Consider the following 27880-nt stretch of genomic DNA (forward strand, 5'->3'; position numbering starts at 1 on the left):
CATTCAAAAATTTTATTTCATGCCTACAATGTGTCGGGCTTTCTTCAAGATCCTGGGGACACACACGGACAGGCATGTCACCTCTCTCCCCTGGTAGGACAGCTGCCTCGTTTGACCTGGCCTCCCTATAAGTCGCAGCCCTGCCTTACTCAGGCCCGCCCCAACCCCCACAGCTCCCAACCCCCACTGGGTATTCACACTGATTGGTAAACTTCTGGAGGCAAGAGACCACTACCTTTGCAAAAGGTAGGCATTCCTAAATTACCTGGAAAGCCTGCTTAAGACAGGGCTGTTTACATACTGGGAAGGGTCCAGAGACAAGATGAAATATGGGCAAGTGAATCAGTTATCTTGCTGCAGTGAGAACTGTGAAGCCCACAGAATGTTTCCCTTAACCACCCTCATCTTCCAACCCATGTATGCTTCTAGTGGGCCCTGCATGAGCCAATTTCCTGGGCATCTAACTCAGGCTTGGTGCTTTACATGTTAACCCATTTTATCCCCACAAGAATAATGAAATGTAGGGATTATTAGCCCCATTTTACAGATGAGAAAGTTGGAGCGAATAGAAACTAAGTGATGTGTCCTAATGCCGTACACTAGTAAGTGATGGTGCTAAGACTTGAACCTGGGCCTCTTGGTTCCAGAGATCCAAGCTAAGCTTGTTCCAGCATATTGCTTCCCAGACCACGAACATCTAAAGGATAGGGACACTTAAAAGCATTTAACACAGTGCTGGCTCACAGTACTAGGATCGATGGATGGATGGATGGATGTGTAGGTGGGTGGGTGGATGACTGGGTGGGTGGGTAGGTAGGTAGATGGATGGATGGATGAGTGGATGAGTGGATGGGTGGGTGGGTGGAAGAAAGCAACCTGAGGGGAAAAAATGATCCCAGTTCTCCCTTTTCTGAAGGGCATTGCTCCCTCAGAACAAGGGGATAGACTAGGGCTGGGAGGACTAAGGACCTGTTTCCTTGCACAGTACCTCTGGTACTGAGCAGGACTCTAGCAAAATGCCCTTCATTGCTTCTTAGCAAAAATGCTTAGCTCAGTAAATAAGTACCTTTCTTTCTGAGGCCAAATACAACCTGATGCCTGTGGCCAGGGAATCCAGAGTATAGCAAGGATGTCTCTGTACTCTTCATGGGCTTTCTGTTTATGGACAGCTAGTGTGGCTGGAGCCTTTGGAAATGGGATGCATTTGCTTAAATGTCCCCAGAGCAGCTCTCCCCACACTCTCCACTGAACTCCAACAACGCAATGATGCAAGTATTATCATTCCCATTTTATGGAGGAAAAAACAAAGGATCAGGGAGGTTAATTTGCCCAAAGTCACATAGCCAGTAAGAGGCTAGGACCCAGGCCAGGACTGTAAGCTTCTGTAAAGGAGTGTGGTTGGCAACAGTGGTGTGGGGCGGTTTGTGCGCATTTATCCGAGGATAATGAAGGACTGTGTGTCTGTGCACATACGTGGATCTGAGACATGGGTGCAAGGTCAGAGGCCGGGATCTGAGCCCCCAGGGCATCCTGGTGGGCTCAGTGCAAGAGTCACATGCGTCCCTATCTTCACTCAGCAATTGCCCCAAGGCCTTCTCTGCCTGCCTTTCTTCTCAACAGGTGTGGCCTCTAAAGAAGAGAGGCCTCTCCTCCCTTTGTGTCTTCTTCCTCTGAGAACTACATAGTCCCTACCCGCCCTTCCAAACACAGAAAGCAAATGGGATTGATAGTGGCCCCCATTCCACCCCCACCTCTTCAATTCCCTTAGCTGAAGCCCCGCCGGCATTCCTGCCCCCATTCTGGACCCTGACCCAGGCAGGTGCCTCCACTGTCACACCTCTGTGCCTGCTGACCCCCTGGGTTGTTAGAGCAGACCCCTCGAGGCCATCTTCCCCTGGTTTAATAACCTCACATGACTGGCAGCTGGTGTCTGAAAGGGTCCTCGCACCCATTACCTCATCTGGGATCTACAACAAACCTGTGTGGGGGTGCCGTGCACAGTCCGATCTCCATCTGAAAAACCCCTGAATTCCAAGACCCTCCCACAAAGGCCCACAGCAAGACAGAGGCAGGTCGGGACTGGAACCCACATCCCCTGATTCTCATGCTAGTGGATTATTTTCACTCCATATTCCAACATTAACGAATCTCCAAAATAGGATTCAAATCACCATTATTGAAATGCCTGCCGCCCTTCTCGGTCCAACAGATTTCTGCAACTTTGCTCAGATAAATGGGCAGAGACACAGACATCAGAGCAGCCTCCGCAGACCACTGACCTAAATAAAAACCATCAAGGTCCTTCCCACGCCTGTTCTTTCTTGCGCACTTTGCTTTTGTTTCATGGCATTTGTTGCAATTTGTCATGTAAGAAGTTGTATCTGTTTTTGCTCCTCACGTGTCATGAGCATAGCACTGCACCACATAGTCGGTGTCCTGGAAATACGGTCAGACAGGTGGAGAAGCCAGGTGTGTGGTGCAGGACCAAGGGCAGGCCACCCCAGCATGTGAAGTTGTGCCACACAAATTATTTCAGGGTTGAGAACAATCAAGGCCCAAAAGACTCAGAAAGGAACTTTGTCCTCCCTCCCTACAACTGCATAAAAATAATTTAGATGGAGGACCTGCTCCTGGGGGAGAGTTATCACCTTAGATAATTACAGCACAATGTAAACTGGGCATGGTAGACAGGGAGGGATGTGGCCAAGTCTGCTAAAATTTCTCCATCCCATTGTGTCTGTGTGGCCAGCAAACATTTGTGTACCAAACATTTACTCTTTTCATATTCCTGTGAATCACTTCCCTTTTCCTTTGAAGTCTCAGGCCCCTCTCCTCTTGCCCTTCGTTCAGGATCATATATATGCCCCATTCTCCCTGACTGCCTTTGGAACCCACATGTATGGCTTCTCTTCATATATGCAATTACACTTCGTTGTTTTTTTTTCTCCTGTTACTCTGCCTTATGTCAATTTGATTCTTAGAGCAGCTAGGAGCGAGGAAATTCCCTACCCCCAGCAGTGGTGTGTTGAGTTTCAGTGCGATTCTCCGTCTTAGGAGCAGGGCTGAGCCTGGTACACTTGGGGGATGCCCAACAGACAGGAGGGCTGCTGTCGCTAATGTTTATAAACTCTGCCAACAAGGAGTCAAGATCTTGTGGGCAGAAGACTTCAGGGCGCTTTCCCACTAATTGACCTGTAAAAACTAAGAAAATCACCCAGGCAGCGCTGTGCGCCCCTAGTCGTAGATCCAAGAATCATTGGATGTTCGCCCAGAATAGCGCCCAAATCCCCATCCAACAGAGGTGGGCACGCAGGCAGAGGCCAGAGCCATCACGTGTCCAGGGAGCAGTGCAGCCTCTTCCACCACCCGACCCCGTCCCCACCCAGAGGTCCCACACCCGCTCAGAGGTGAGGTTGCAGGGACCCACTGTGGGACCCTCGGCGGCCAAGGCCATGCCCACAGGCCCGGAGGCAGGACCGGCTTCTCCTCCCACCCGGATCCTCCTTGCAGCCTAACCCCGAGAGCGCGCAGTCAGGGGCCGCGGTCGGGCAGGGCCCCCCTGTGGCCACGTCTGGCATTGCGCCTGGGCGTCTGCCTCTTCCGAGCCGAGCGGGGCGGTCCTGGAGAAGTGAGGGCCCCCTGCTGGCTGAACCGGCGTGGTGCCCTGCTGCCTGGGCGGACCGACGGTCTCGGCTCTGTCACCGCGGTGCCTCCCCTAGGCCCCTAGCACCAGGCCCTGGCAGGCACACAGGCAGTTTTCCCAGGCGGCGTCGGGCCAGGGTAATGTGGGTGGGGGGACATCCAGCTGCCCTGCCCTCTTCCTTCCTCTCCCCAAGGCCCAGGCCCGCTCCCCGCTCCGCTGCCGTTCCCACTCCACAGATGGGAGGAGGAGACTCCTGGGGAAGCAGGATGCCAGACCCTCAGCCGGGGGTCTCATGTGCCCTCCTCCCCAGCAATGCCCTCTGCTCGCGGCCCACGCGGCCCACGGGGAGAACTCTGAGGGAAGGAGGGCCGGACAGGCCACAACTTTAAATCTGGAGGTAGTCCAGACAGCAAGCAGAGGGACAGAAGCCAGGCGGAACTGCCGGCGGGCGGTGGGAGGAGCAGGGATTTAATGCAAGGAGAGGGAGCACCCAAACAGAGCAGTCCCCCCACCCGCCAGCCCTCCCCGAGCTTCCCAGGCACAGCCCAAAGGGGGTGCTCCTGATGCGGCCTTTCCTAACTGCCAGGGCACCCCTGGAGCAGAAGTCGGGATGGGAGCCCCCCAGCTCAGGAAGTGCGTTCCAGAAAAAAACCCTTTTGTCTTAGTTACTCCAGGGGGTGCAGAGAAGCTCAGGGGGGCCGTCCCGCCCTCTCCTGCAGCTGCCATGTAGCCAGGCTCACAGGCACCAACCACCTAGCAGTGCGACTCTCGTTCTGTGAGCATGAGGAGTGATGTCCTGGGTGTGGCAGGAGCCCGGGCTTCTCTGTTCCACCGGGGCAGGTCCTCAGCCGGGCTCACGAGCTGGCGGAGTCTCTGCAAGGGGCGTGCGGGCACGTGGTGGGATCCAGCGCTGGGGCAAGGCCACCAGCTCCCTCGTCTCCAACATCTGCCTGTCTCCCCAGCCACAAACATGCTCTCCAGGGGCCGACCTGCAGTCACAGCCTGTGTCCTGGAGGCCTCCAGTCTCTTTCTGAGACTTCTAAGTGTCGCTCTGTCCCTCTCCGATACACACACCCCTCTCCCTGGCCCCTGTGGACCCGCTCCCACCATAGCCAGCAGCCCCCTAGCATCGCAGGGAGCCAGCCTCCCCGATGAGGTTCCCACCCCCTCTGAGGCTCCGGTCCTCACTCCGGCTCCCTACCTCTCTGAAGGGGCCCTTGAGGGTGCTGAGCTTGTAGATGCTCCAGGCAGGGACACAGACCATAGAGGACAGAGCCAGGAGCCAGCCCAGGGCATCACCCCACCACGGGTACGTGTACTTCTTGTTGTAGGTCAGCGGGGTGTACTTGATGAGGGAGAAGAGGAAGGTGGCCTGAGGAGGAGAGGAGAGGCAGGGGCTGGGGGCCGGGGAAGGGCTGCAGAGAGCAATCATGCCAAGCCTGATTGGCCTCCAGCCTTGTCTGGACCAGTCATCCTCCAATCTCCATCTATGTTCTGCTCAAAATCCACAGCCCTCAGGAGGTGTTTCCAGAATGCCTGCTCTGTCTGGGCCCCGGGCTCCAGGGCACCTCTGCACCCGGCTGGCTGCCCGTGCTCTCAGGCAGTTCAGTCTCCTGCACCTTGGGGGGGCCTGTGAGTGCCCCAAGGGCAGGGGCGTGCCTCCTTCCCCTGGGCCCCATGAACACCCTGCACACAGTGGGTGCTCAGGGGAATCGCTGAAGCAAGGGAAAGCCGGAGGAAGCAGCGCAGAGGGGCGTATGGCTCAGACTCAAGCCAAGTGGCCGGGCCCTAAGTCCTGGTCTCTGCCGCATCCTAGTTTGGGGAAATGGCTTAACCTCCTTGGCTTCAGGTTCCTCTGTAAAATGAATATGATAGTAATTCTCACTTCATAGGGTTCTTGTGAGGATTGAATGGGTTAAAATGTGTAAGGCACTTTACGGCTGGCACAAAGTGCATGCTCTGTGATGGTTGCTAGTATCACTGCTATGGTTATTAGTATGATTATGAGCAGCCCCTCTCACTTGGGTTTCAGCCCGGCTTGCGACATTAGACTCACATTGTGGTGGTGGTCAAACCGTCTGACAGCTCTGGGCCACAGTTTATCCTTCTGTGAAATGGAAAGGAAGACTCTATCTTGCTGTCACTTTCTAGAATCCAACAGGAGGATGAATGAAAATCTGAAATGATTTTCAGTCCCCATGGAGAAGTCCCTTGTAGGACTAAAAGCCTACCTACCCTCCTGCCACCACCATCTCTCGCCCCTTCGTCTAACTTTGCCTCCCGGAGGTCATCTTACTGTGCACACAGCTGGTGTGAGGAAGAGCCAGCAATATTTGATAAGAGGCCGTGGTCTGTACCCAATCATGTCTTCAATGTTGTCATAGAAGCGCCCGGCTCCTACCATGAGAGAAGGAAGGAAGGGGAAGAGAGGACATCCTTTAGCATCCAAAGCACCAGATATGAAGCACATGGCCCAGGATGGACAAGGACCAATGAATAGTGGATATCACTGCTGCCTTCAAATCACTGCTGGGAGAGATCTTCCCTGGAACTCATAGGCATAAAGGGCAGTGGGCAGAACTTGGCTTAGACGAGGGCAACAACTTTCTGATTATCAGAGTGATAAAGGCTTGTCTAGGAGAGGATATGGGCCCTCCTGGCATGGTCTGGGTGCGGCCATAACCAGGAGGGTGGACAAGGCCATCTCTGGAGGGCCCTTCCATTGGTAGCAATTTAGGATGCTTGAGATTTGTGTGGTTGTGTTGGGGAGGAGCCCCAGCAAAGGTGGGTGTGAGAAGCAGATCTCTCTTTTGTCTGAAGGTGGAGGTGAGTACTGATGTTAAGAGCAGGAGAAGAGCCACTCACCGTAGACCCAAGCCACACACAGGGACTCAAAGATGGCCACGAACAGGAGGCACATGCCGCTGGCTGCGTAGTAGTCAAAGAGCTGAAACACGTACATACCACCCTTCCCCAGGGGGAGATAAAGACAGAACTTTATTCAGAGAAAGCAGACAAATTTACCCCCATGCCCTCCAGCCTTACCCCTTGGGGCACAGAGCGAGCTGGTGAGGGTCACAGGAGACAGATATTAAAATAGAATGCAGTTTGTAAGCTGTAAGGCACGAGGCAGATGTAAACAATAATTTTTTGTTTTTGTTTTTGGAAGGAAGATAGATGAAACAGACAATGGTTGGCCTATCCTTGTGAACGTTTAGGATTGACCCAGAAGTCCAAGGCGAGTGTGTACTTCGGCTCAGGATTGGGATGGGGGCTGTCATTGGTATTATCAAGCCGAAAAGTTCTGTGTCCTTCACACGGAACAGCACCATCCCCAGGGCTACTTTCGAGCTTTGAAGTTTGTCCCTGGAACTTGGTTCAGCTGCTGAGAAATTTTGCTGGAGATCTTGTGGGAGAGGCAGTTTTTCTTCATCTGAGACTTCCTGACCGTGTTTCCATACTTGTAGCTTACCATGAAGCCGTGCCATCCCTCACCCGTCCCCAGAGGGAGGGGTCAGTGCCTGCGGCCAGAGGGAGGCCTGTCTCCTCTCTTCGTCCTGTGCGCTTGGGGAAGGAGGGAATCTCGGTGCCCTGATGCCCGGAAGGCCTGTCCTGCGACCTAAAACCACGGCTGCCAGCACCACCTCACAGGTGGCAGCTGCCCCTCGGCTCCTCCTCACCTGGCCCCCACCTGTAAGCCGCCCAGACCCTCACCTCTGTGAGCATGACCAGCCCAAGAAGGAAGGAGACGGCTGACACTCCAAGGATGAGGACCTCCCTCCGGTTCTTCTTGCGGAACATGCGGGGGTACATGTCCACTAGTGCTGTCACCAGGCTCTCTACGCACACAAACTGATGAGAGGGCAGAAGATGGGAGGGACAGAGCTCTCCAGTGAGCTCCATCAGCCAGCTCCCGTTTATTGTCTCAGAGCAGCCCTGTAGCCTCCCGGTCTCAGGGTCCCAGAACTGTCCTTGCCTGGCCAGGTCGGGGCTGCCCTCAAACTTCCTCTGGGGCCCAGGAGGGCACCCGCTTCTGACTTTGCCCTGTCCCCAGCTGTTCTAAGGTCCGTCTGGGCATCAAGCCCAGACTTGGGCCTGCTGTTCCACTCCCGCAGCCCCCACACCCTTCGGGCTCGTCTCTCAGGCCCTGAGCAGCCTCCTCGCAGTACCTGGCTGTCCAGTCCCAGAAGGACCACCATGAGGAAGAAGCAGCAGGCCCACAGTGGGGAGAAGGGCAGCATCACCACGGCCCGCGGGTAGGCGATGAAAGCCAGGCCGGGGCCTGCAGCAGGGACAGAGGAGCACAGCCTGCTGCCTGGCTGCTCCCGGCTGCCTGCGCCCCCCGCTTCCCAGGGCGGGGCTGCCGAGCAACAGGAGCCACCGGGGATGTCGCCCCAAAGTCACCATCACCACCACTGTCCTCTGGTGGGAGAAGCCACCCAAACCTCTACCAGGGTCCCAAATTCCCAAGCCCCGCTCCTCCCCTCCCCCACTGCATTCCCATGGGCAGGAACAGAACCTGGAAGCTGTGGGTGTAAAGCACTTGGGAACTAGAAAGGGGGTGTCTCACCTGCATTTATGTGAGCTCTACCCCAAATCCTCAGGCCTTACTCTCTGGATCTTGCCCCAAATCAGAGGTTTCAAACTTAAAAAGAGGTCCTGCCAGGCAGGCCATGTACGTGTGTAAAGCGGATCCAGTGAGAAAGGAGGTGGGGCCTGATGAGACCCACCACTGCCACGTGCCCCTGGTAAGTCCGTTCCTGTGCTGTGTCTACACATCGGACAGTTCCAAAGACAATCTCTCCAAGATGAGACTGGGCATGTGGCCATCAGTGTACCACCTCTGCACCCATAGCCTTTTCTGTCACCCTACAGTGGGTGAGCTGGCATTAATTTCAGGATACCATTGACATACATCCTCTCAAATAAATTAATGTTCCTGTCAGCTGGCTCAAATGGCAGGAGCAGATTCACATGCCAGCACCTGGGTTTGTCCACAGGGTGCTTCCTTTGGAAAAAAAGGGAATGCCTGCATGACCCTGTTGGGTATTTATCTCTTTGTGCCCACCTCCCGCACAGGAGAGGTGGGGGTGCATTCCCCCAGCCTCACAGCTCCCCAGTGCCTGCCTGGGCGAAGCACTTCACACACTGTCTGGCACACTGTGAGTGCTTAGTAACAGTGAGATGGCACCCTTTCTCATAAGAATCAGTGATGTCAGCAGCCTGATGCATGTGTAACAGGGGTGGGTTTGTGAATTCTATGGGAAAAAGTTGTCTTGTTACAGAGAGTACAAGTGGGTAGTCAGCAAGAATAGGGGAGGGGCAAGAGAAGCAATTTCACTTACGCGGATGGGATCCCACCTGTATTTAAAACCAACAATAATACTACATGGTGGAAAGGCAGTCACTTAAAACTGGAGAAAACTCTATGTGCCGATATAAACTTATGGCTGAGATACAATTTAAAGTGAAGCAGACAAAGCAAGGTGTAGAACAGTATATATAGTATGTTATCTGTTGAACCCTTAAAATGAGATAATAAAGAGAAATAGTAATATGTACATTTTACTATTGTGTTTATGTACATACAGGCGGTGAGATTGTCTTATATGCTTAAACTGTTCCTGGAAGGATAAACAGGACACTGATCACATTGGTTGGAGGCCAGTGGGAAACGTTCACTGTCACCCTCTGAAGCCAGAATTCCTGCTCCAGTCCCCCCAGGGCTCCCCTGACAGATGCCCATTCACCTCCCATCGCGCAGGGGACAGGGGAAATGCCTCTGGATCCCAGGGACGGAAGGTTTGAACGAAACTCCCAGAACCCAAGGCCAGGACCCTCCCCCGCACACCCACCTGACTCGGCCACCTCGGAGATGGGCACGCCCTGCTCCTGAGACATGAAGCCCAGGATGGAGAAGATGGCAAAGCCGGCCACGAAGCTGGTGCCGCTGTTGAGGAAGCAGAGAGCGATGCAGTCCCTGCGGGGAGGGTGGGGCAGGTGGAAGCAGGCAGGGTCAGAAGGGGTGGCAGTGCTCAGCCTCCTGTCCAGAGCCCACAGGAACCCCAGGGGGAGCACTGCCCCTCACACAAACAGGAAGCCACCTGTCCCTGCCCTGCACAGAGGCCAGAGGGGCTGCCCAGCAGAATTAAGACGAGCATTCACGGGCTTGGTTTTGCTCCCCACAACTCCACTGCTTGGAATACACCAAGGTACCCTGAAAGAATATGGCTCTAAAGAAGTACAATATTAATCTGAAAAATGCCACATGGCCTCCTCTCCCCACTGAATCCCACCACACTGCCTGGGACACTATCACCCTGACACAGTTTAGTTGGCATCCCATGCGCCAGAGAATTCTTAGTCACCAGAATTTGATTTGAAATTCATGATATGCTTTGTTTTAACTAATGATAAAATTGGCTTAAATTCTCTGATATGAACCAGGTAGGCCAGAGGGAACCACTGGAAGGGCAGAATATAAGTGGGCAACAATTCAGCATTTGCTGGGGAAATGGCTAAAGCAGGCCAGACTGAGGCTCCTCCACACGATGCCATCCATGACTCCTCGGGCTTGCTGACCCCATGGAGCCCACCAACCCTGAATTAGGCTTCCCAGCCAACCACAGTCTGCCATGCCCAGGAAGCAATCCACCCCACCCCCCACCCCCCACCCGCTCCTGCTGCAGTTGGCTCCTCCTAGCACCTGGTAGCCCAGGGGCACTGGGAAGTGCGGTGCAGATGGATGGGGACAGGCAGATCCACGACCTGGTACCCTCCACAGCACCCCTGATCTAGCCAGCTGGGGGGCAGTAGTGATGCGGGTCCATGTCCTGACTCCCTGCCCAGCCCCCATCACCTGTAGCAGTTGTTGTGGTACTCGTTGTAGCTGCCCAGGGCGGTCAGGCACCCTAGACAGATGGCGAAGGAGAAGAAGATCTGGGTGCCCGCGTCCATCCACACCTACACAGGGAAAAGGTGAGAGAGCTGAAGCCCCAGCTACCAGGCCTGCTGGGCCCCCTGGGGGCACACAGCCCATGGCTGGGCCAGGCACAGGCCAAGGGTGGCAGAGCCCTGCTCTCAGCCTGCTCAGGCAGCCCTGCACCTGTATCCCAGTAGGCTCTACTTCCTGGGCCCCTAGGTGGGCTTCTCAGGCACTCTCGGGTTGGCGTAGGTGTTAGACATTCCAAGAGGACTGCAGGGCCCATGGTAGCAGAGGGTGGGGTGAGAGGTGCTCCAAGTTCTCACAGCGGAGACATACCCTGGGTCCTGCCTCCCCTTTCTCCTGTCCTCGGCTCTGCTGGTCGTGTGACCAGCTGGGAAGGAATTCAGGGGCAGGGTCTCTAGGCTAGGGTCCTTAATATCAGTGCCATCACGAGCATGCAGCTTTGCCCCTTGTGTCTCAGAACCCTCTGTCCGAAAAACAGAGAGAGCGCTCCCCAGCGGGTGACCAGAATGCATCTGAAAAGAGCTTTGTACTCCTTGTGGGGAAAACAGCTCTCCAGCTAAACGGAGGGCACGGTTGTTAATGTTATTATCTCAGCTGGCCAGCCCAGCCTGTGTGTGCTGTGATTTAGACTTAACAGCTAGAATAACATCCCAGAGAGAAAGAACATCAAGGCAAACAGGACTAGGCGACCCTGAAGATCTGCAGGAGGTGGGGTCATGGGGCTCCAAACCATCCCCCCCGCCGCCACCGCCCCACCCCACACCCTCCGCCTTCAGAGGATGTGAGCACAAGGGAGCACCAAGCTACAGATGAGGACAATGCCAGGCGGTGTCCTAACATTGCTGGGTCCCCCACTTCTTGTCTTTTGCCTACACTGCCCCCCAGACCCCGCAAACAGGCCCCTGCTTTCCGCCCATAATACTGAGCTCCCAGGGCCCACACATCAAAGATGCAGCTTCTTTCTGTCCAGAACTCCTAAGTCCCTTGCCTTCTCTCCCTGCCTCCTTAACCATCGCCACCCTCAGCTTCCCTTCTCTCTCTCCCATCACCCCCACCCCCACCAAAGCTCCCATTTCCTAAGCATTGTAGTGGGTCCGAGAGGCCCACTGGCAAGCTGGCAAGACCAGAGTCAGAGTGACTTCTCAGCCAGCGTCCTCAGGTGGGACACTGAATCTCCAAGCCTGAAGGAGAACCCAGAAATCTGTATTACTTTCAGAGCTCCCTGAGTGGTCCTAATGAGCAGGCAGGAGCCACTGACCCAGAGCCCCTGAGAACAGGCATCAGGATCCACTAAGACGTGCACTCCTCTCATGGTACTTGCATGCCTACCAGAACGGGGACAGAGTAGGGAGAGACGGTGCCCAAGAGGCGGAACGCCTTCTGCTCACTGCGAATCCCGTCCTCAGGGGGTTCTGGGAGGCAGGAGCCACCACCAGGAGAAAGGGGTCACAGCCAGAAGCGCAGGGGACGTTCCAGAAGGTCCGGGCTGGCAAGGAAATAGCAGGCAGGGATGGAGACACTCGGGACAAGTGTTTGACTTGAGGAGAAATTACAGTGAGGAAGGGAGAGGGGCTTTCAGGATTTATTTCAGAAGCTAGAGAAGGAAAGGGGCATAATGGAAGCGAGAACTGAGGCCTAGAAGGCGTGCTCCCAGACTGCAGTGTGGCACCTTGGCCGTTTGAGGAGACGCTCCTTCAAGACATCTCAGATCCTTTTTAAACCCTGTCCCCCAGATACTGTGAGGATAGTCATCTCAGGAAAACTCAGCCACTCGGGTCTGCAGGTCCTTCCTGCCTTGCTCAGCAGGTTATGAGCAGCTGAAGCAGGGCGTTGCAGCAGGAGGCCCTGAGCTCGCACAGAAAGGGTTACCCAGGGTAGGAGGTGCAAAAGCTGCCAAGACAGGTTCATCTGCCTGAGGGCCGGGGTACTTCTCAGTCTTGAGATCAGGTGATCCCGCCCAAACAGGTCGCCTCGGGCCTGAGAATGTTTGCCCCCAGTGCCTGGCAGTGCACAGGGGGCGTTCTGACCCACAGGTTTCCAGGACACCCTCTAGTGCCCTCACAGACCTTCGGCACCTGCCCACACGCAGGCAGGGGGCGCAAATCCCGCGGTCGTGCAGTTCTGCGAGCTGGGACTTGGGAATTAAAAATAAGGAAAACTGTGACTTGGCAGTTACCTCGCCCTGAGGGGGACAGACTAAGGCTGAGTTGGGAGGAGAAGTTAATGAGAACAGAGGAAAACGCAGCAGGAGGGCTGTGAGTGCAAAGTGCAAGGGTCAGCTGGGGACCTCGGAGCAAAGCCCGCTCGCTGGGAGCGGGGCAAACTCCGCCCTCTGAGCAGCTGCTGCGTGACAGGCCTGCTGCGCTGGGGCAGGAACGGGTCTGAAGAAGACCTGAAGACACCGTGGAGCAAGCTGAGCTGCTCTGTTCCCACCGCCGGCGCCCGGCTCCCTGCCTGTACAGGAACCCCGGCGTCTTTGGCTGGGGCAGGGGACTGATCAAGAAGAAAACAAGTGTGAAGTACACTTGGAGTGTGAGCAAAAAAAAGAGTTTTTGGCGGGGGACAGAGGAAGAGACCTCTAAAGATCCAGGAAAGATGTTTTCAACTTTCAGTCCAACCCCAAGGATTATTATATTTACTATTTTTAGGAGGGCAATAGTGGGTAATGGAAAAAGCCTGGATTTTAGAGCCAAACTGAACTGGGTTCAATTCCTAACTCCTTTAATTACTAGCTGTGTGATCTTAGGCAAGCCGCTTAAACTCTCTGAACCTCACTTTTCTTGAAAGGAAAATGGGTATAGTAACAAATAAAATAATGTATGTAGAATGCCTAATGTAAAAAATACTAGTCCCCTATCCTTCCTTCTGGAATGATAAAAGGCAGCCCTTGACACTCCGAAATAACTCATATTCTTTGGAAAGTGTGTATCATGCTGATTAAGACCACAGACTTCAGAAGACTATGTGGGATGAAACTCGAGCTCCCCCTACATGTTTGGTTTGTGATTTAGGGCCAATTTCTTAAGTTTTCTAAGCTTCAGTTTCTTCGTCAGCAACCCCCTAACTCATGGGGTTGTTGTGGAGACTGTGTCAGGCCCTGCGTGAGGGGCCTGGCAGAAAAATAGCGCACAGCAAATATGGTGGCTCTCCCTGCTCTTGGTTGCTGCTACGATTTTTAAAAAGCAGCTCACTTTTCAGAGAGAAGGAGGTCTCACAGATTTCAATGCACCATTTCTACATAAAAAGGCTCAGCCTAATCAATGGTTCCAACTTCCTCCCTAAACAAACCCTTCATTAGAATAGTTTAACATAGAGATTTAAGGGTTCAACCAGAGCTCCTTGGACACCCTGCCCCCAGCCCCATGCCCTTATCAATCCACCAAAGAGCAGTAGAACAGACAAAAGGTCAGGCAGGGCAAGGGAAGGAAGCCAGTGCCCAAGTGCGACCCAGGGCACCAGTGCAGTCCTGAGCCTCCAGGGTCCCTGCCCCAGTGAGGAAGAGGCGAGTCCCAGGAAAGGCCAGGAGTGGCAGCAAGCCAGCAAGAGATGAGACAGATAGACCCACCCTGTACCTGCCTGACTTCACGCTCCCTGACGGAGTGCTTGGCAGAAAGAGATGTCTTTGGGTTCATGTTGCTTAGCAGGAATTCTGCCCCTTTCTCAAGTGCCAGGCAAATGCCAGTTGGAATTACCACAGTTCCTGGGGAATGCCAGCAATGTTCAAGGAGGGCTCTGGCAGAGGCATCCCCCCAAGCTGGTGCTGCTCTTTTCACTGACAACAAAGGCCTGGCTTCTGCATGAGACCAGGACCAGGCAGCCAGTAAGTCAGCTTGGAAGCTCTTGGGAACAGCTCCCTCCCACGGCCTCGGAAGGCACAGGCCCCCTGCTCAGCCTGCAGCTGGCTAGGTTAGGAAGGGTGGTCTCCTGGAGAGCAGATTAAAAGAGGTTTTATTCCCTGCAGTCATGCAGACACAGAATTATTACTTTCTCTACTCTCAGAGCTGAAGGCTCTCTGGTCCACCTTCTTCATATTGGCTGGAACCATTATTATATAACAAGCACTATATACCTAGAATAGGCCAGGCACATAATAGGTGCTCAACCAATCTTTGCTGACTGAATGGGTTGTGAACAAAGATAAGCAGAGAGGGACTTTGCCTTGAAGAGATCATAAAGTATGAGGGATTTGTCATCATTCAGACCTGGATTCCAGCTGCAGGGATGAGGATGGATTATTTAAGCTCTTCAGGCCTTATTTTTCAGTCTATAAAATGGAGATACTCATTGATCTGCTATGAGGACTGACTAAAACAATGCATGTGAACCTCTTCACAATGCCAGGGACACAATAAGAACTCAATGGTTATTATCAATAAATAGTAGTTCAGGACAAATAAGGCCTTGATCACAGACGCCATGAATCAATTCCAGAAATACAGGACCCCTCTTTCCTTTTCTTTGTTCAACCCGCCTGCCTGCCTCCCTGCCTGGACATGTCCCCCGCTTCCCAGCCTGACCTCCACCCGAGAGGTGGGCTTTGGAGCCTGGCCGCTGGGCCGCACCTCTGCTGCTCCAGAGCACAAAGGCCCCCTCTTGCCCAGGGGATCCAAGCCAAACTCGAGGTCTGGCCTTCAAGGCTTTCCCTCGACTCTGCTGCCCCAACAGCCTCCTACTTGCCACCTGCTCTTCACCACAACCCATTGATGCCAGATAAGTCAAAAGCTGTGATTTACAAAATAAAAACACACTTTGCTTGGCTCACCAGTAAGTGCTGTGTGACTCTGGGTCTCCTTTGCTCATCTGTGCAATGACGGGTTTGCACTAGATGATCTCTGGGGCCCTTTTAGCTTCAAAAATTTTGGTTCTACAGTTTGGCTCCAAAATCTGACTGTAACCCTTGTGCCCCACATGGGGCAGCAGCAATCTGTATTTTCAGTATGGCTAGCAAACGGGAGGAGGGAAGTATAGGCTCTTGTCCCCACAGAAGATTACTGAGAAATACCGAGGATTTAGGGCTATGTGACTTGAGGGGGTTGTTTCTGCGTCCAGCTGCCTGGCTGCTTCTGGAGCCACAGCGGCCCCAGCAGAGCTCAGGATGGAGAGCCCCCAACTCAGGTCGGGGTGGTGGGGGCTGTGAGAACCTTGAGCTGGTAGATCACCCCCAGCTCTGCACAAGGGGGCGCTACTGCCTCTGTGTAGTGAGGCCGGCCTAGAGGGACCCCAGGGACTGTGCGCTCCCGCTTCTCTGCTCCACTCAGCAGTTTCAGGAAATGTGGAGATGCCTCCCCTGTACAGTGTTGAAGAGCCATCAAGTGTGTCCTCAGTGCGGGGGTCCCCCGCCCTGCCTCTCACAGGGCTCCTCGCAGACACAGGGCCCTGGGCATGCATGGAGGGCCGTCTGCCTGGTGTTCCGGGGAGGTGGCCTCCAGGCTGGCAGTGGCATTGCAGGCCCTGGGCGGTGCTGCCTGACTCCCCTTGGCCCTCCGGGGCCTGCTCTGCCAGTTTTCAGAATAGTGGCCAAGCAGAAGATGAGGGCCTGTCAGAGGCTGTGGCTTCTTATCTAGGACCTGCTCACAAGTCCCCAGCCAGCCAGCGAGCCTCCACAGAGGCAAACCCCAGAGGCTCAGGGGTGCAGGCCAGAGGGTAGGTCTGGGCGGTAGGAGGCCGGGCCTCTAGACAATGATGGAGACACACCAGCAGCCCAGCTGGAGCCAATGGCGCTGGGCCAGGATGGGCCTGTGGCTCAGGGAGTGAACCCAAGTCATCTGGTGGATGGTTACGAAGCAGGGAAGAAGGTCAATGTGAAGAGACTGTCAAGAGAAATCATGGCAAGGGGGATGGGTCGATGAGGGGGAAAGGGTACCTGCCGCCTGTGAGCAAGGGCTCTTAGTGACACATTTGCAGCCCCTAGGAAGTATTACTAGGGCCTCAGGTACCCCTGGCCACCTGGCGCTGTGAACCGAGAAGGGGCACCACAGACAGCTGATAACAGACGCCTGGAGGCCCCCACCCCACCAGGGGTGCCTAAGGTCAGGCCAGGAACAGGGTTCCAGACCACAGCACAGGGGAGGCCAGTGGCCGAGCGCCTCTGGAGCCACATGATGGCACTTGTCTGTGGCTGCTTACCTGGGGATCCCACAGACGGGTGAGGTTTGGGTACAGGTAAAACTGAATTCCTTGGGCTGCCCCTGGTAGTGTCACCCCTCGAATTAACAGGACCACCAGCATGAGGTAAGGGAATGTGGCTGTGAAGTACACCACCTGGTCAAAGGGCAGATGAGAGACAGGAGCTTGTGAGTTAGGAAGGAGGGGCTGGAGATCCAGCCCAGGCAGGACACAGGAGTGCCCCAAGGCAGAGGAGGCCCAGGGAGCCCCTCTTCTGCCCCTCCCTCCCACCCCTGCAGCTGGTGGGCTCCGTCTGCCCTCTGCCTTGAGCCGTAACACACCTCTCCCTTCCTCCTGCCGGCTTAAAGTACTCTCCCTCCCCCAACACATACCCGGTAAATATTTGTTGAATGACTGAATGAACTCAGGCATTCTCCCAGTGAGTGTGCTAGGAATTATGGCAAGTATTGTATGAAAAGCTCTGTAACACATGATCCCTGTCCTCACATTTACAAGCTTAGCATAAGCCTTGTCAGAGGCCTCTGGGGCAAGGGTCCAGAAGAGCTCAGAATGCCCTCTAACACCCCATACACTCTAGGGCAAAGAGCCCCTCAAGTTTTCAGGTTGGTTGAGAATCACTTTGAGATTAATAGTCTCAGTGGAATCCAAAACAAAAGAACTTTGTATGAACTAGAGAGCCTGGAACCGTGTTCAGTTTGCAGTGGGAATACACGTGGTATATTCCAAGATCAAACGTCTCTGGAAGTGTCCTTCCTGCCTTTCTCCCTCTCTCCCATTTCATTTCCCCAAATACTGGAAGGGGATGGGATTGAATCAAGGAGAGACACAGAACCAGGGAAGGGAGCCACAGAAAGTCTTTGTGGGGCCATTCGTTCCCATTTAGGGGACTCCTGGGTGACTGAGCTGGGGGCGCAGGCAGGGGAATACCAGGATGGGAGGGGCCAGGAGCTCTCCAGCACACACCTTGCCCGTGGACTTGACCCCCTTCCAGATGCAGAAGTAGCAGATGACCCAGGCGAGCAGGAGGCACAGTGCCAGCTCCCAGCGCAGGGCCCCGGGGTGCTGGATGCCGTCGGAGAGCTTCAAGACCCTCCTCCTGCGGAGAGAGGGCTGAGCTGGGCCTTTGCCAACACTTCAGTTTGCAGCCTGCGTGTAAGGCGGTGGAGCCATGCTTCTGTCTAAAGGCTTGTCAGCCCTTTTTTCTTGGATCCATGAGGCTCTACTTTGCCCAGAGATGGGGGTAGATATAAAGGGAGGCAAATATAAACCTATTTTCAGGGAAGCGTGCTCTGGGAGGCTGAGCACCACCTTAGAGGGAGATGCAAACACGTATCTGCTCACCAGAGTTTTAGGATGTTTTGATATTGGGAGTTGTGTCCTGGGTGAATATCAATATTGGAGGGAGAGGCAGGTGAGAGGCAATGCAGCTGAAGAAGAGGGAGGTTAGGGGTGTGCAGATATGCTTGAGCATCATCCAGTAATGGGGGAGTGGGTAGGCATGTGGGGAGGACAGGCAGGCACAGCCCAGGCCACTGAGACCAGTTCCGCATGAATCACAAATACAGGCACAACAGAAAAAAGCCACTTAGGTGACAGGGCCACCACAGAAGGAAATGGAAGCTCTTCCCACTGAGCATCCCTACTGAGGGAACCTGTTCCCGTGGACTTCTTTCCAAGACTGCAGCCCACACGGGGATGGGGGAAGGCCCCGCTTACTCCCAGAACTCGATGACAGGAGAGGTGGCGTTCTCAGAGGTCACATTCAGGGAGCCGTCGGTCCTCTGGAACTCCACGCAGTGTTCTACCCATGGCCCCAGGGAAGGAAGCGAGAGAAAATCATTAACCAATATTTGGCATGACTGGAGAGAGTGGGGTGAAATTCTAGGTGCATTTGCCCCCTGCTACCTCATGGCTCACTTGCCCTCCTCCTTCAGAGCATCCCCCAAGTGTCACCTTCTCAGTAAGGCCTCCGGAATGGCTCTCTTCAGAATGGCACTCCCACCCCAAAACTCCCAGGCCCTCCTCCTGTTTTATTTTCCCCCATAGCACTTCTGACACAACATATTTTTTTATGGTCTGTCTCCCACCACTAGAATGAAAACTCATGACGGCAGGATTTCATTTTGATACATTACCACATCCCCCTGCTGTGAACAGGGCCTGGCATATCAGAAAGCTCCATAAATATCTGCTGAGTGATCGGTGCCCATCAAGGGCTCTGGCCAGGGATCCTGTCACCTCCCTCGGAGCTTCAGCACACCCCGAAAAGCACTGTTTCATCTTGACAGGGCAAGATGTCCTGTACTCTTTAAGGTGCTCTGAGTAAAACCAGACTCACTATGAGAAATGTCAAAAATGTCATTTTTTTGTACAGAAAAGCCCCAAAGCCTTGGGTATTGAACTTGCCTCAGAATCGTCTCAGAGGCCCCTCAGTCAGCCCCAGGTTAAGCAGACCTGATAATGCCTTGAAGCAAAAGCCCTAGGCTACCAAAACTCCACAAAATTTTTACAAGAGAAACTCCACTGAGAACTGGGTAAAATGACCATCTGAGGAAGAAAAGGAAGAAGGGAGTGAGGGAAGAAAGATAAAACACGTAATGACAATGTCAGAAAACCACAGATTCTGAGCACTTGACTCATTCAACAGAATCCGCTCTGAGCACTCTGGGTGTGGCCAGCTCCAGGGGGCACAAAGGCTGGAGAAGCAGCCCCCTTTTCTGCCCCCTCATCCTGCTGCTCGGTGGGAAAGCTGTCCCGACAGACTCACAGTGAAGTGAGGGCAGCAGGAGGGCCCGGGGTCCGCACAGGCACCACCAGATACATTTGGGACACACCTAATGAATCTTGGGGTGTCACGGGAGGTACCTCCAAGATTTGACTTTTCACTTGAAGAATGGTGGCATGAAGGTGGTGGCAGAGATGGGCAAGGGAATGACTGAAAAGGGACCCAAAGTGTGCGGGAAGGGGAGCCTTGAACTCCACACTAGCTACAGCAAAAACATGCTTCCTTGGCAAGCAAGGATCCAATCTCCAGTTCAGAAACTGAATAACTCCTCTGGACAAGAAAGACGAATCATGGCACAGGTGGGGCTTCAGTGCCAGGAACAAGGGGAGCAAGAAGCAGTGCTGTGGGCCCAAGCAGGACATTGCCCAATACGCTCTCCACCTGCCCCGTCCAATAGGGTAGCCACTAGCCATATGTGGCTATTTGCATTTTAATTTATTAGAAATGGTATAAAACCTTAAAAATTCACTTCCTTATATGCGTAGTTTATACACATATATATACTCATTTCAAGTACTCAAGAGCCCCCTGTAGCTAGCGGCTGCCATATCAGAGAGTACAGAGAACATTTTAAGTGTCATAGAATGTTCTTATGGACCACACTACCCCAGGTGTTTTTTATTTTTTGCCACTTTCAATTCATCAGACTCAGTTCTATTGCCACGTGGTTTCTTACAAGAAAGTCACACATAGTCTTACAAGCACAGGAGAAAATTAATTGCTATTAAAAATTATATTGAAGACATATAAAACAGTTTATTCTCTAAGTCAAGATGAATTATGAGTTGAAAGGACCTAAACAGTATGAGAAAAAGGACATTAAAAACAAATAAATGAGCAAATGCTATATACACATATCAAAGTAACCGTATTTCAAATTGAAATAGATGGCTTAACTACACAAAGAGAAGTCAGTTCTATTTGCATAATACATGAATTCATAATATGTGAATTGAATACATTAAATTTTCTTAAAAGTCTGTGACATTTTGCCTATGATGCTGGTGAATTTTCACTCTGATCTTTGATAAAAGATCTCCATGATCTACTTGGCAGATTTCTAGTGTGTCCCAAGTTAAGGTTGGGGATTGGGTGCCCAGGCTACAGGGACCATCCGGCTCATGATTAACGTGGCAGAGCAGCAGGAGGAAACAGTCGACTTTACCTGTGTTCCACTCATGGTGGCAGCTTCCCCAGGGAAGGTCGATGCTGAAGCTGCTGAAGAGGTAGAAGAGGGCCCAGGCCAGGACGATGATGTAGTAGATGTTGAGGAGGATGACAATCATCTGGGAGGCATAGCCGATGCCTGGTAGGAGGAACTGCAGAATTGGGCCAGGGACAGTGGACAGATTCCTCACACACCACCCACCCCTGCTTAGGAGACAGTGTGGCTGCAAGTGCCTGGCCCTCTCCTCTCCCTCCCTAGCAGGCGGAAGGCAACCCTTCCCAGGGCAGCAGGAGACGCCTCTCCCTGCCTTAGCCCACTACCCCGGCTTCCTGGGCACTTTCACCCTGATCTGTTCTGAAAGGTCACTGATTCAAAGTTACTGTTAAAATGTGTAAGACTAACGCCAAGATTCCCTGGAATTAATCTGATAGATTTCTGAAATATAAAAACAAATGTTAAGAGGGGGAACAGACAATTCACATAGGAGAAAATATAAATAGATCCTCCCTAAGAATTGCAGGTGTGCAAAATGAAACAATAAGAGGTACCATTCTGCATCTACAGCCCTAGAGACATTTTTTTTACAAATGATATAACTGATTTCCAAACTTAGCCACATAGTACAATTACCTGGAATATTAAAAAAAAAATCCCAGACCAATTAAATCACAATCTCTGGAATGGGGTACAGGCTTCAGGATGCTTTGAAGGTTCCTGGGTGATTCCAATGTACAGACAAATTTGGAACCACTGATAACTTAGGGTTGTTAAAGATATGGAGGAAAGCAGCTTCCTCCTGTCTAGCACATGGGAAGTCAGGGTAAAACTTCCACAGGTAAATTTAATAAGCTGGACCAGGAGGCATCAGCTTGATTGTTCATTTGATCCAATGATCCTAACCCTTGGAATTTATGCCAAAGTAATAATTCCAGAAAAGTTGGGAGGGGGGGAGCCATCTCAACAAATGTACAAAATAGCAGAATATAACAATTGTGTAAGTCATTGAACAGAAGCAAAAAGCCCAAAACAGAAAGCTATTAAGTAAATTATGATATACCCATTCAATGGAAGTTATGCAATCATTAAATTACTATTATATAGACTGTGGGAAATAAAACTAACTGAAAAAAGAGACATAAACTGTGCATATTTCATATTAAATAGAATTATATAAATTCTATAGAGAGAGAAAGGATGAAAAAAATCTGCCAAAACTGGAAACACCACATATCTTCACTGGGAGTGGTTAACAAACTGTAGTAATCCAAACTGTGTAATACTACTCAGCAATAAAAAGGAGTGAAAGATTGGTACAAGAACAACCTGATTGGATATTAAGGGCATCACACCAAGTGAAAAGGCCAGTCTTAAAAGATTATGTACCGTAGTAGTCCATTTATACAACATTCTCAAAACAACAAAATTATAGAGATAGAGAACAAAGTGGTGGCCACCAGTGACTGGGGGGTAGAGGGCAGGGATGAGTGTGACTATAATGGGGGTGGCGTGATGGGCATCTCTGCGGTAACAGAGCAGTTCTATATCATGATTGTGGTGGTGGTTACACAAATCCACACATATGACAAAATTACACAGAATTAAACACACACATACACACACCCACACAAAGTATGTGGTAAACTGGTGAAATCTGAAAATAAGGTCTGTGGACAGTTACCAGTGTCAATTTCCAGGTTTTGATATTGTTCTGTAGTTATACAGGATGTTAGCATTGAGGTGAAGTGTACATGTGATCTCTGTACTATTTTTGCAACATGCTGTGAATATGTAATTATTTCAAAATAGAAACTTAAAGAAAATCCTACAGACAGAAATATTGAAATAAAATACCCTAAATTTTGAGCAGCTTTTGGGTCAAGATGGTAGAATTATTAATGATATTTTTTCTCATTTAAAATTCTCTTGTAAAATGTTTTATAATTAATTAGACACATCTTGAAAAATATAAAATCATTGTTATTTATTTTTAAAATATAACTGAAGTATCTCTACCCTCTACTTATGTAGCCTAAAGCCTTCTCCTGCACGCTGCAATGGACTAGGTGATGAGTTGGTATTGGGCCCACAACTGGAGGGTCTAACATAAAGACACAAAGCCATACCTCAGTCAGCACTGTTGCCAAACTACCCAGGCATTACAGATAAGGCTTACAGCCCTAGAGCAGGCACCCTGGTATTAGGCACAAAGCAACTCACCCTCAAAAATGGGGCAGATCTTCCTCCAGGCTGTGACGCCTCCCTGGCTGGTGTACTGGCCCAGTGCTGTCTCCAAGAGGAAGACAGGAATGCCACAGGTAAACAGAAAGATGAGGTAGGGGATGAAAAAGGCACCTGTGGATGGGAAACAGGTTGTCCATAGCCTGGCACTAACCTCTTCATGGCCCACATTCATCTCCCATTGCCACCCCATACTGGCAGGCAGAATCTCAGGGGTGGGGGCACATGCAGGACTGCAGGGCACATCTGTCCATGTGTCTGAAACCATAGCAGAGATCAAGAATCACCAAACTGGCTAACTAATCCCTTTTTTCACTCTGAGCTTCAATCTATACTTACTAAGGTTTGCTCCCCATAAAACATCAGTTACTGTGTAAACAGCACATAACTTGTATCAACAGCAAGAAGCTCACTGAATAATGGATATCTGGGAGCATTAATACAACCCACAGACTATAATTTTTTTCAAGGGGATGATTGCTTTTAATGTTAGATAGGGACTTTCAGCAGGCTAAAATTCTATTTCCCTTTAGTAATCCTTTCTGCCTCTGTGTTCAAGATTGTTGGCCGAGACAAGTCTACTGATGCCAGAAATGCTGGCATTTTCTCCACCATGGACCTCTATCTGCTGGCAAAGTGAAACAGGGGAGTTCACAGAATATGAGAGGAGAGAACTGCACAGAGGGGAAGTCCAGACACCTGCAGAGGGATCCTTTCTAGCCATCAGCCAAGTGCTGGTCAGCACACAGATGTGAGGAAATCACCCAAGGGAAGGGAATGAACCATTCAAAATGATTGAGAATAATGGTATTTACACAGGGATGGGTTTCCACCAGCCAGACTGGAAAATCTCAGGATTCACAGGGCAGTGGGAAGAGAAGGCATTTCCTCAGAAGTGGAGAATAATTAGCCCTAGGTTGAGCACAATTCTTGTTCTGCCTAACAAATCTTAAAAGGAAAACCTAAAAGGATCAAATAACTTCACTGGTCCCAGAGAAAAGCTCAAGAATATTTATAGAAATAAAAATACTAAACAACCAATCAGGCAAAAATCATCAGGTCTAGCATCTAATAAAAAATTACCAGGAAAAAGAAGTAGGAAAATTTGCTCATCATGTATAGATAAATCAATCAATCAAACTCAACCCATAACTTTACAGATGATTAGAACAAGCAGATGGGGACATTAAAATGGTTATTATAACTATATTCCATATGTTCAAAAAGTTAGAGAGATGAAAGATATTGAAAAACACCCAAATCAAACTTTTTGAGTGAAATAAGCCAGACAAAGAAAAACAAATACCATATGATCTTACTTATATGTGGAATCTAAAAAAAGCCAAATTCATGAAAATAGAGTAAAATGGCAGTTGTCAGAAACAGGAAGGTGGAGGAAATGGGAGATGTTGGTCAAACAGTACAACCTTCCAGCTATAAAATGAGTTAGTTCTGGGGATTTAATGTACAACATGGTGACTATAGTGAACAATGCTGTATTATATACTTGCAAGTTAAGAGAATAGATTTTAAATGTTACTACCTCTGCCCTCGAATAAGACAATTACGTGAGAGAATGAAGGTGTTACCTTATGCAGTTACATTTCACAGTATATTTGTGTATCAAATCATCACATTGTATGCATTAAACCTACATATATGTCAATAATATCTCAGTAAAGCAGGAAAAATATATTTTTAAAAATATATCTGTGGTTGCACGGGGACCAGGCAGCAGAGGCCAGAGGAGGAAATTTGGGAGAGTAATTAATTTGTTCATTATCTTAGTGTTGACAATGGTTTCAGGGGTGTACACATATGTCAGAACTTACCAAATGGTACACTTTAACTATGTATGATTTACTCTGAGTCAATTATGCCTTAGTAAAATTGTTGATAACAGAAATTAGTGGGGAATAGAGCTCTCCAGTTCTTAATTTCTGGATTGTAGTCTACATATCTACTATTCAGGCACCGAGGGAAGCCCTGATTATCACAAGGGCAAAGAAATAAAGATCATAAACAACTAATTCAGCCTAATTGGTCCATAAATTAATCCAGGACTTGTTGGCAGGAGGGGGAAATTAGGGAAGGAGCAGTAGCTGATAAGTCACTGCTGAGTGCTGGAACAGTGCAGACAGAAAGGACAGGGAGACAAACACAGAGGATTTTCAGCCAAGCTCAAGCCCCAGCTCCCCATCTTTGTGCCACCTGCTCCTTCCCAATAAACTAAGCCAATTATTAACTGCAGTGAGTTCCTGGTCAGCTGTACTCCCCTCCTCTTCTGCCTCTTTGAGCACCTGGGCAGCCTGCCACAATGGACAAGGTCCACGCTCACCAGGCAGAGCCTCTGGCCCTACAGGTGGGGAGAGGGTGAGGGGTAGGATGGAGCCTCTTTCACCACCCAAGTCACCACTACTAACAGAAAGGATGGGTCCAGGAGATGGTGGAGGCGGTTCACAGTTCCCTGCACCACCCTGCACTCCCCCATGTTAGTCTCCTTCCCCAAGTTCTAAAACATCCTGGCATTTTCCCCATGAGATGGCAGAGAGCACATGCCCATCCTAGAGAGGAATCATTCTGCTGGCCACCCTCCTCAAAAGGAACATACTCTTTGGTGGCAATCATAATGTTCCAACTACTATTTTAAGACATAAACTGGTGACAATCCACATGAGCGGCAAGCAGTGAGCACACGTGAACCATTCTATGCTGTGATCAATACCAACCAGGCCAATAGTGGGCATTGATTGAGTCAGTTTCTAAAAATGGTAGTAAACTTTCAGGTATTAGTAAAATAACTATTACTCTTACATGAAGGAAAGAGAAGTGCCTCCTCATCCCTCTGTTCTGATGCTGATCTGCAAACAGCATCAAGGCAAAGCTTCCCTGAGGCTGGACACATTCGCTCCTGTCCACACCGAAGCCCCTGCACCCACTCCCTGCAGTCTGGGCTGAGCTCTGCACTGCTGCCCTTCCCCGACAGCCCTGCCCCTCTAAGACACCTGTTTCCGGAGGTCTGGCTGAAACACTGCCTGTGTCTGAAGAGCCCCAGGGAGGGGAGCTTGGAAGGGCCAGGGAAGACGGAAGCGGCTGTCCTCACATGGCGGGTCTCCAGCTGGCATTCGGTGGCTGCAAAAGCTACAAATTCTTAGCACAGGTGGCCTCTGCCCTCATTTTCAGCAACCTGGACTTAGATATTAAGTATAAAATGGTTGGCAGATGGTTTCTTTCTGTCTGGGCTAAGACTGGCAGGCAAGTAATTTGAATCCCCTCTTGGTGGAGTTGAAACCTAATGCCAAGCCCTCTCCTGCCACTCTGCCCAGGTCATGCCTCTTGAACCATGCCATCAAAACGCATCACTCTCAGATTTGTTTCTCCAGTCCAGAGCTTCCTCCCAAACTCCAGACTCACGTGTTCTACCGTCTAGTTGACATCTCCATCAGGATACCCAATAGATATCTCAACTCAACATTCCCCAAACTCAACTCCTTAGTTTCCTCTTAAAAACCGGATCCTCTCCTAGCCTTCTAAGCTCAGTAGACAGCAACTCCTGCCTTCCAGTTGCTCAGGATTGCTAAGGCCAGGTGGCAGCAGTGGAGGTGACAAGAAATGTCAGATTCTGCAAATCTCATCTGGGATCTCCAGTCCCAGGGATTCTAGGTACTGAGGGGCTTAGTCTGTGGGCAGCAATGGCCGCGGTTGCTGGAGGGCTTGCAGCTGAAGACCCCTGCTCTGAAGCGCCCAGAATCTAGGTAGTTGGGTAGAACCAACAGTTCCGAGAAAAAGAATGGAATCAAGGACAATTCCAGAAATGTTTGCCTCATAACTGGTCTGTTTCTGCCCTGACTCCCCGACAATCACTTCTCAACATAGCAGCCAGAGAGATTATTTTAAAATATAAAGTCATGTCAATCCTGTTCAATGCCCCGCCATAACTCTCCATGTCACCAGAGTAAAAGCTGAAGCCTTGCAATAGCGGCAAGGACTGTGACCTGCCAGCCCATCCTGCTTACTTCTGTGCCTCCCTCCTGCGGCTCCTCCTTCAGGACCATCAGGTCTCCCGTGGCCTTTCCTCGAAGCCCTTCCACATGGCTGACTCACTCCTGCTAAGCCTTTGCTCACACGTTCTCAATGTGGCCGCCTCCACCTGCACTCCTGATCTTGGTTCTCCACAGCACTGGTTAACTTGTGATGTGCTATGTAGTTTTCTTATTTACTATGTTTATTGCTTATTGTCCGTCTCTCTCCTCTGGATCGTGGTGTTCACAGGGACAGGGAATTGGCCTGTTTTGTTCATAGATGTGTCCCAGCAGTTGACAGGTTGGCAGGTGGTTGGTACCCAGAAAGTAACTGCAGTCAAATGACACAGCCAGGGCCAGGGCCTGTGGGCCCTATGCTGGGGCAGCTGACTGAGATGGGGACTCTAGGGACTCATCAGGGTGAGGCCGGTACTCGCAGCGGATTGACCTCAGGTCCTGGGCAGCAGGGAGGGTGTTTACCGAGGAGGTGATGGATGCCTGCCTCCTCCCACTCATGTGCCCAAACAGCCTACAAGTTGCTTCCGAGCTGGGTGGCTTCTGTACACCACTGTCTCAGCTTCTCTGGGTTTCGGCCACAGTGTGTAACTGTCCACCTGTTCTTCTACCATATTCCTGCCTCAGTCCTTTTGCTGCTCTGGAACTCACTTCAAATTAGTTCTACCAGTATCTAGGTAGTTGGGTAGAACCAACAGTTTCGAGAAAAAGAATGGTCAAAGCTTGAAAGAACCAAAGAAGACTTCAGCTATATTTCTAGTTTGGAACTAAAATTATGCTTTGTGGACTTTCTCATCACTGAACAAATCCTCCCCTGCCCCAAGCAGAGAAGTGGCTGCGTGACACTCTAAAGTGGGAGAAAGGGCCAGGAGCAGGCCGATGGTACCTTCCCCGGGCACGGTGCAGCCCCAGACCACCCAGGACCCTTCTCCAG

General features: G+C 51.1%; 1 protein-coding gene across 9 annotated transcripts in view; it reads right to left on the minus strand.

Moving 5' to 3' along the window:
* Positions 1-4082: 4082 nt before the first annotated feature.
* The window catches only part of SLC6A13 (solute carrier family 6 member 13), a 28920-nt gene continuing 5122 nt past the window's right edge, over positions 4083-27880 (minus strand). Inside the window, exons 1-15 of one of the 9 annotated variants that reach the window (XM_073222766.1) lie at positions 25724-25835; positions 22889-23023; positions 20669-20809; positions 18435-18519; positions 17682-17814; positions 16719-16853; positions 10503-10606; positions 9499-9623; positions 7813-7925; positions 7358-7495; positions 6509-6611; positions 5940-6040; positions 5700-5750; positions 4845-5015; positions 4083-4516 (exon numbers count right to left, since the gene is read on the minus strand). In XM_073222766.1, the coding sequence (XP_073078867.1) occupies positions 4397-4516; positions 4845-5015; positions 5700-5750; positions 5940-6040; positions 6509-6611; positions 7358-7495; positions 7813-7925; positions 9499-9623; positions 10503-10606; positions 16719-16853; positions 17682-17814; positions 18435-18519; positions 20669-20809; positions 22889-23023; positions 25724-25814 (1746 nt within the window). In that variant the 5' untranslated portion in view covers positions 25815-25835 and the 3' untranslated portion in view covers positions 4083-4396. Of the gene's footprint in view, positions 4517-4844; positions 5016-5699; positions 5791-5939; positions 6041-6508; positions 6612-7357; positions 7496-7812; positions 7926-9498; positions 9624-10502; positions 10607-16718; positions 16854-17681; positions 17815-18434; positions 18520-20668; positions 20823-22888; positions 23024-25723; positions 25836-27880 lie in introns of those variants that run through there. The other 8 variants (XM_073222770.1, XM_037001620.2, XM_017663612.3 and 5 more) reach the window with 8 other exon arrangements.

The sequence above is a fragment of the Manis javanica genome, chromosome 15, assembly GCF_040802235.1.
Source record: "Manis javanica isolate MJ-LG chromosome 15, MJ_LKY, whole genome shotgun sequence".
Lineage (NCBI taxonomy): Eukaryota > Metazoa > Chordata > Mammalia > Pholidota > Manidae > Manis > Manis javanica.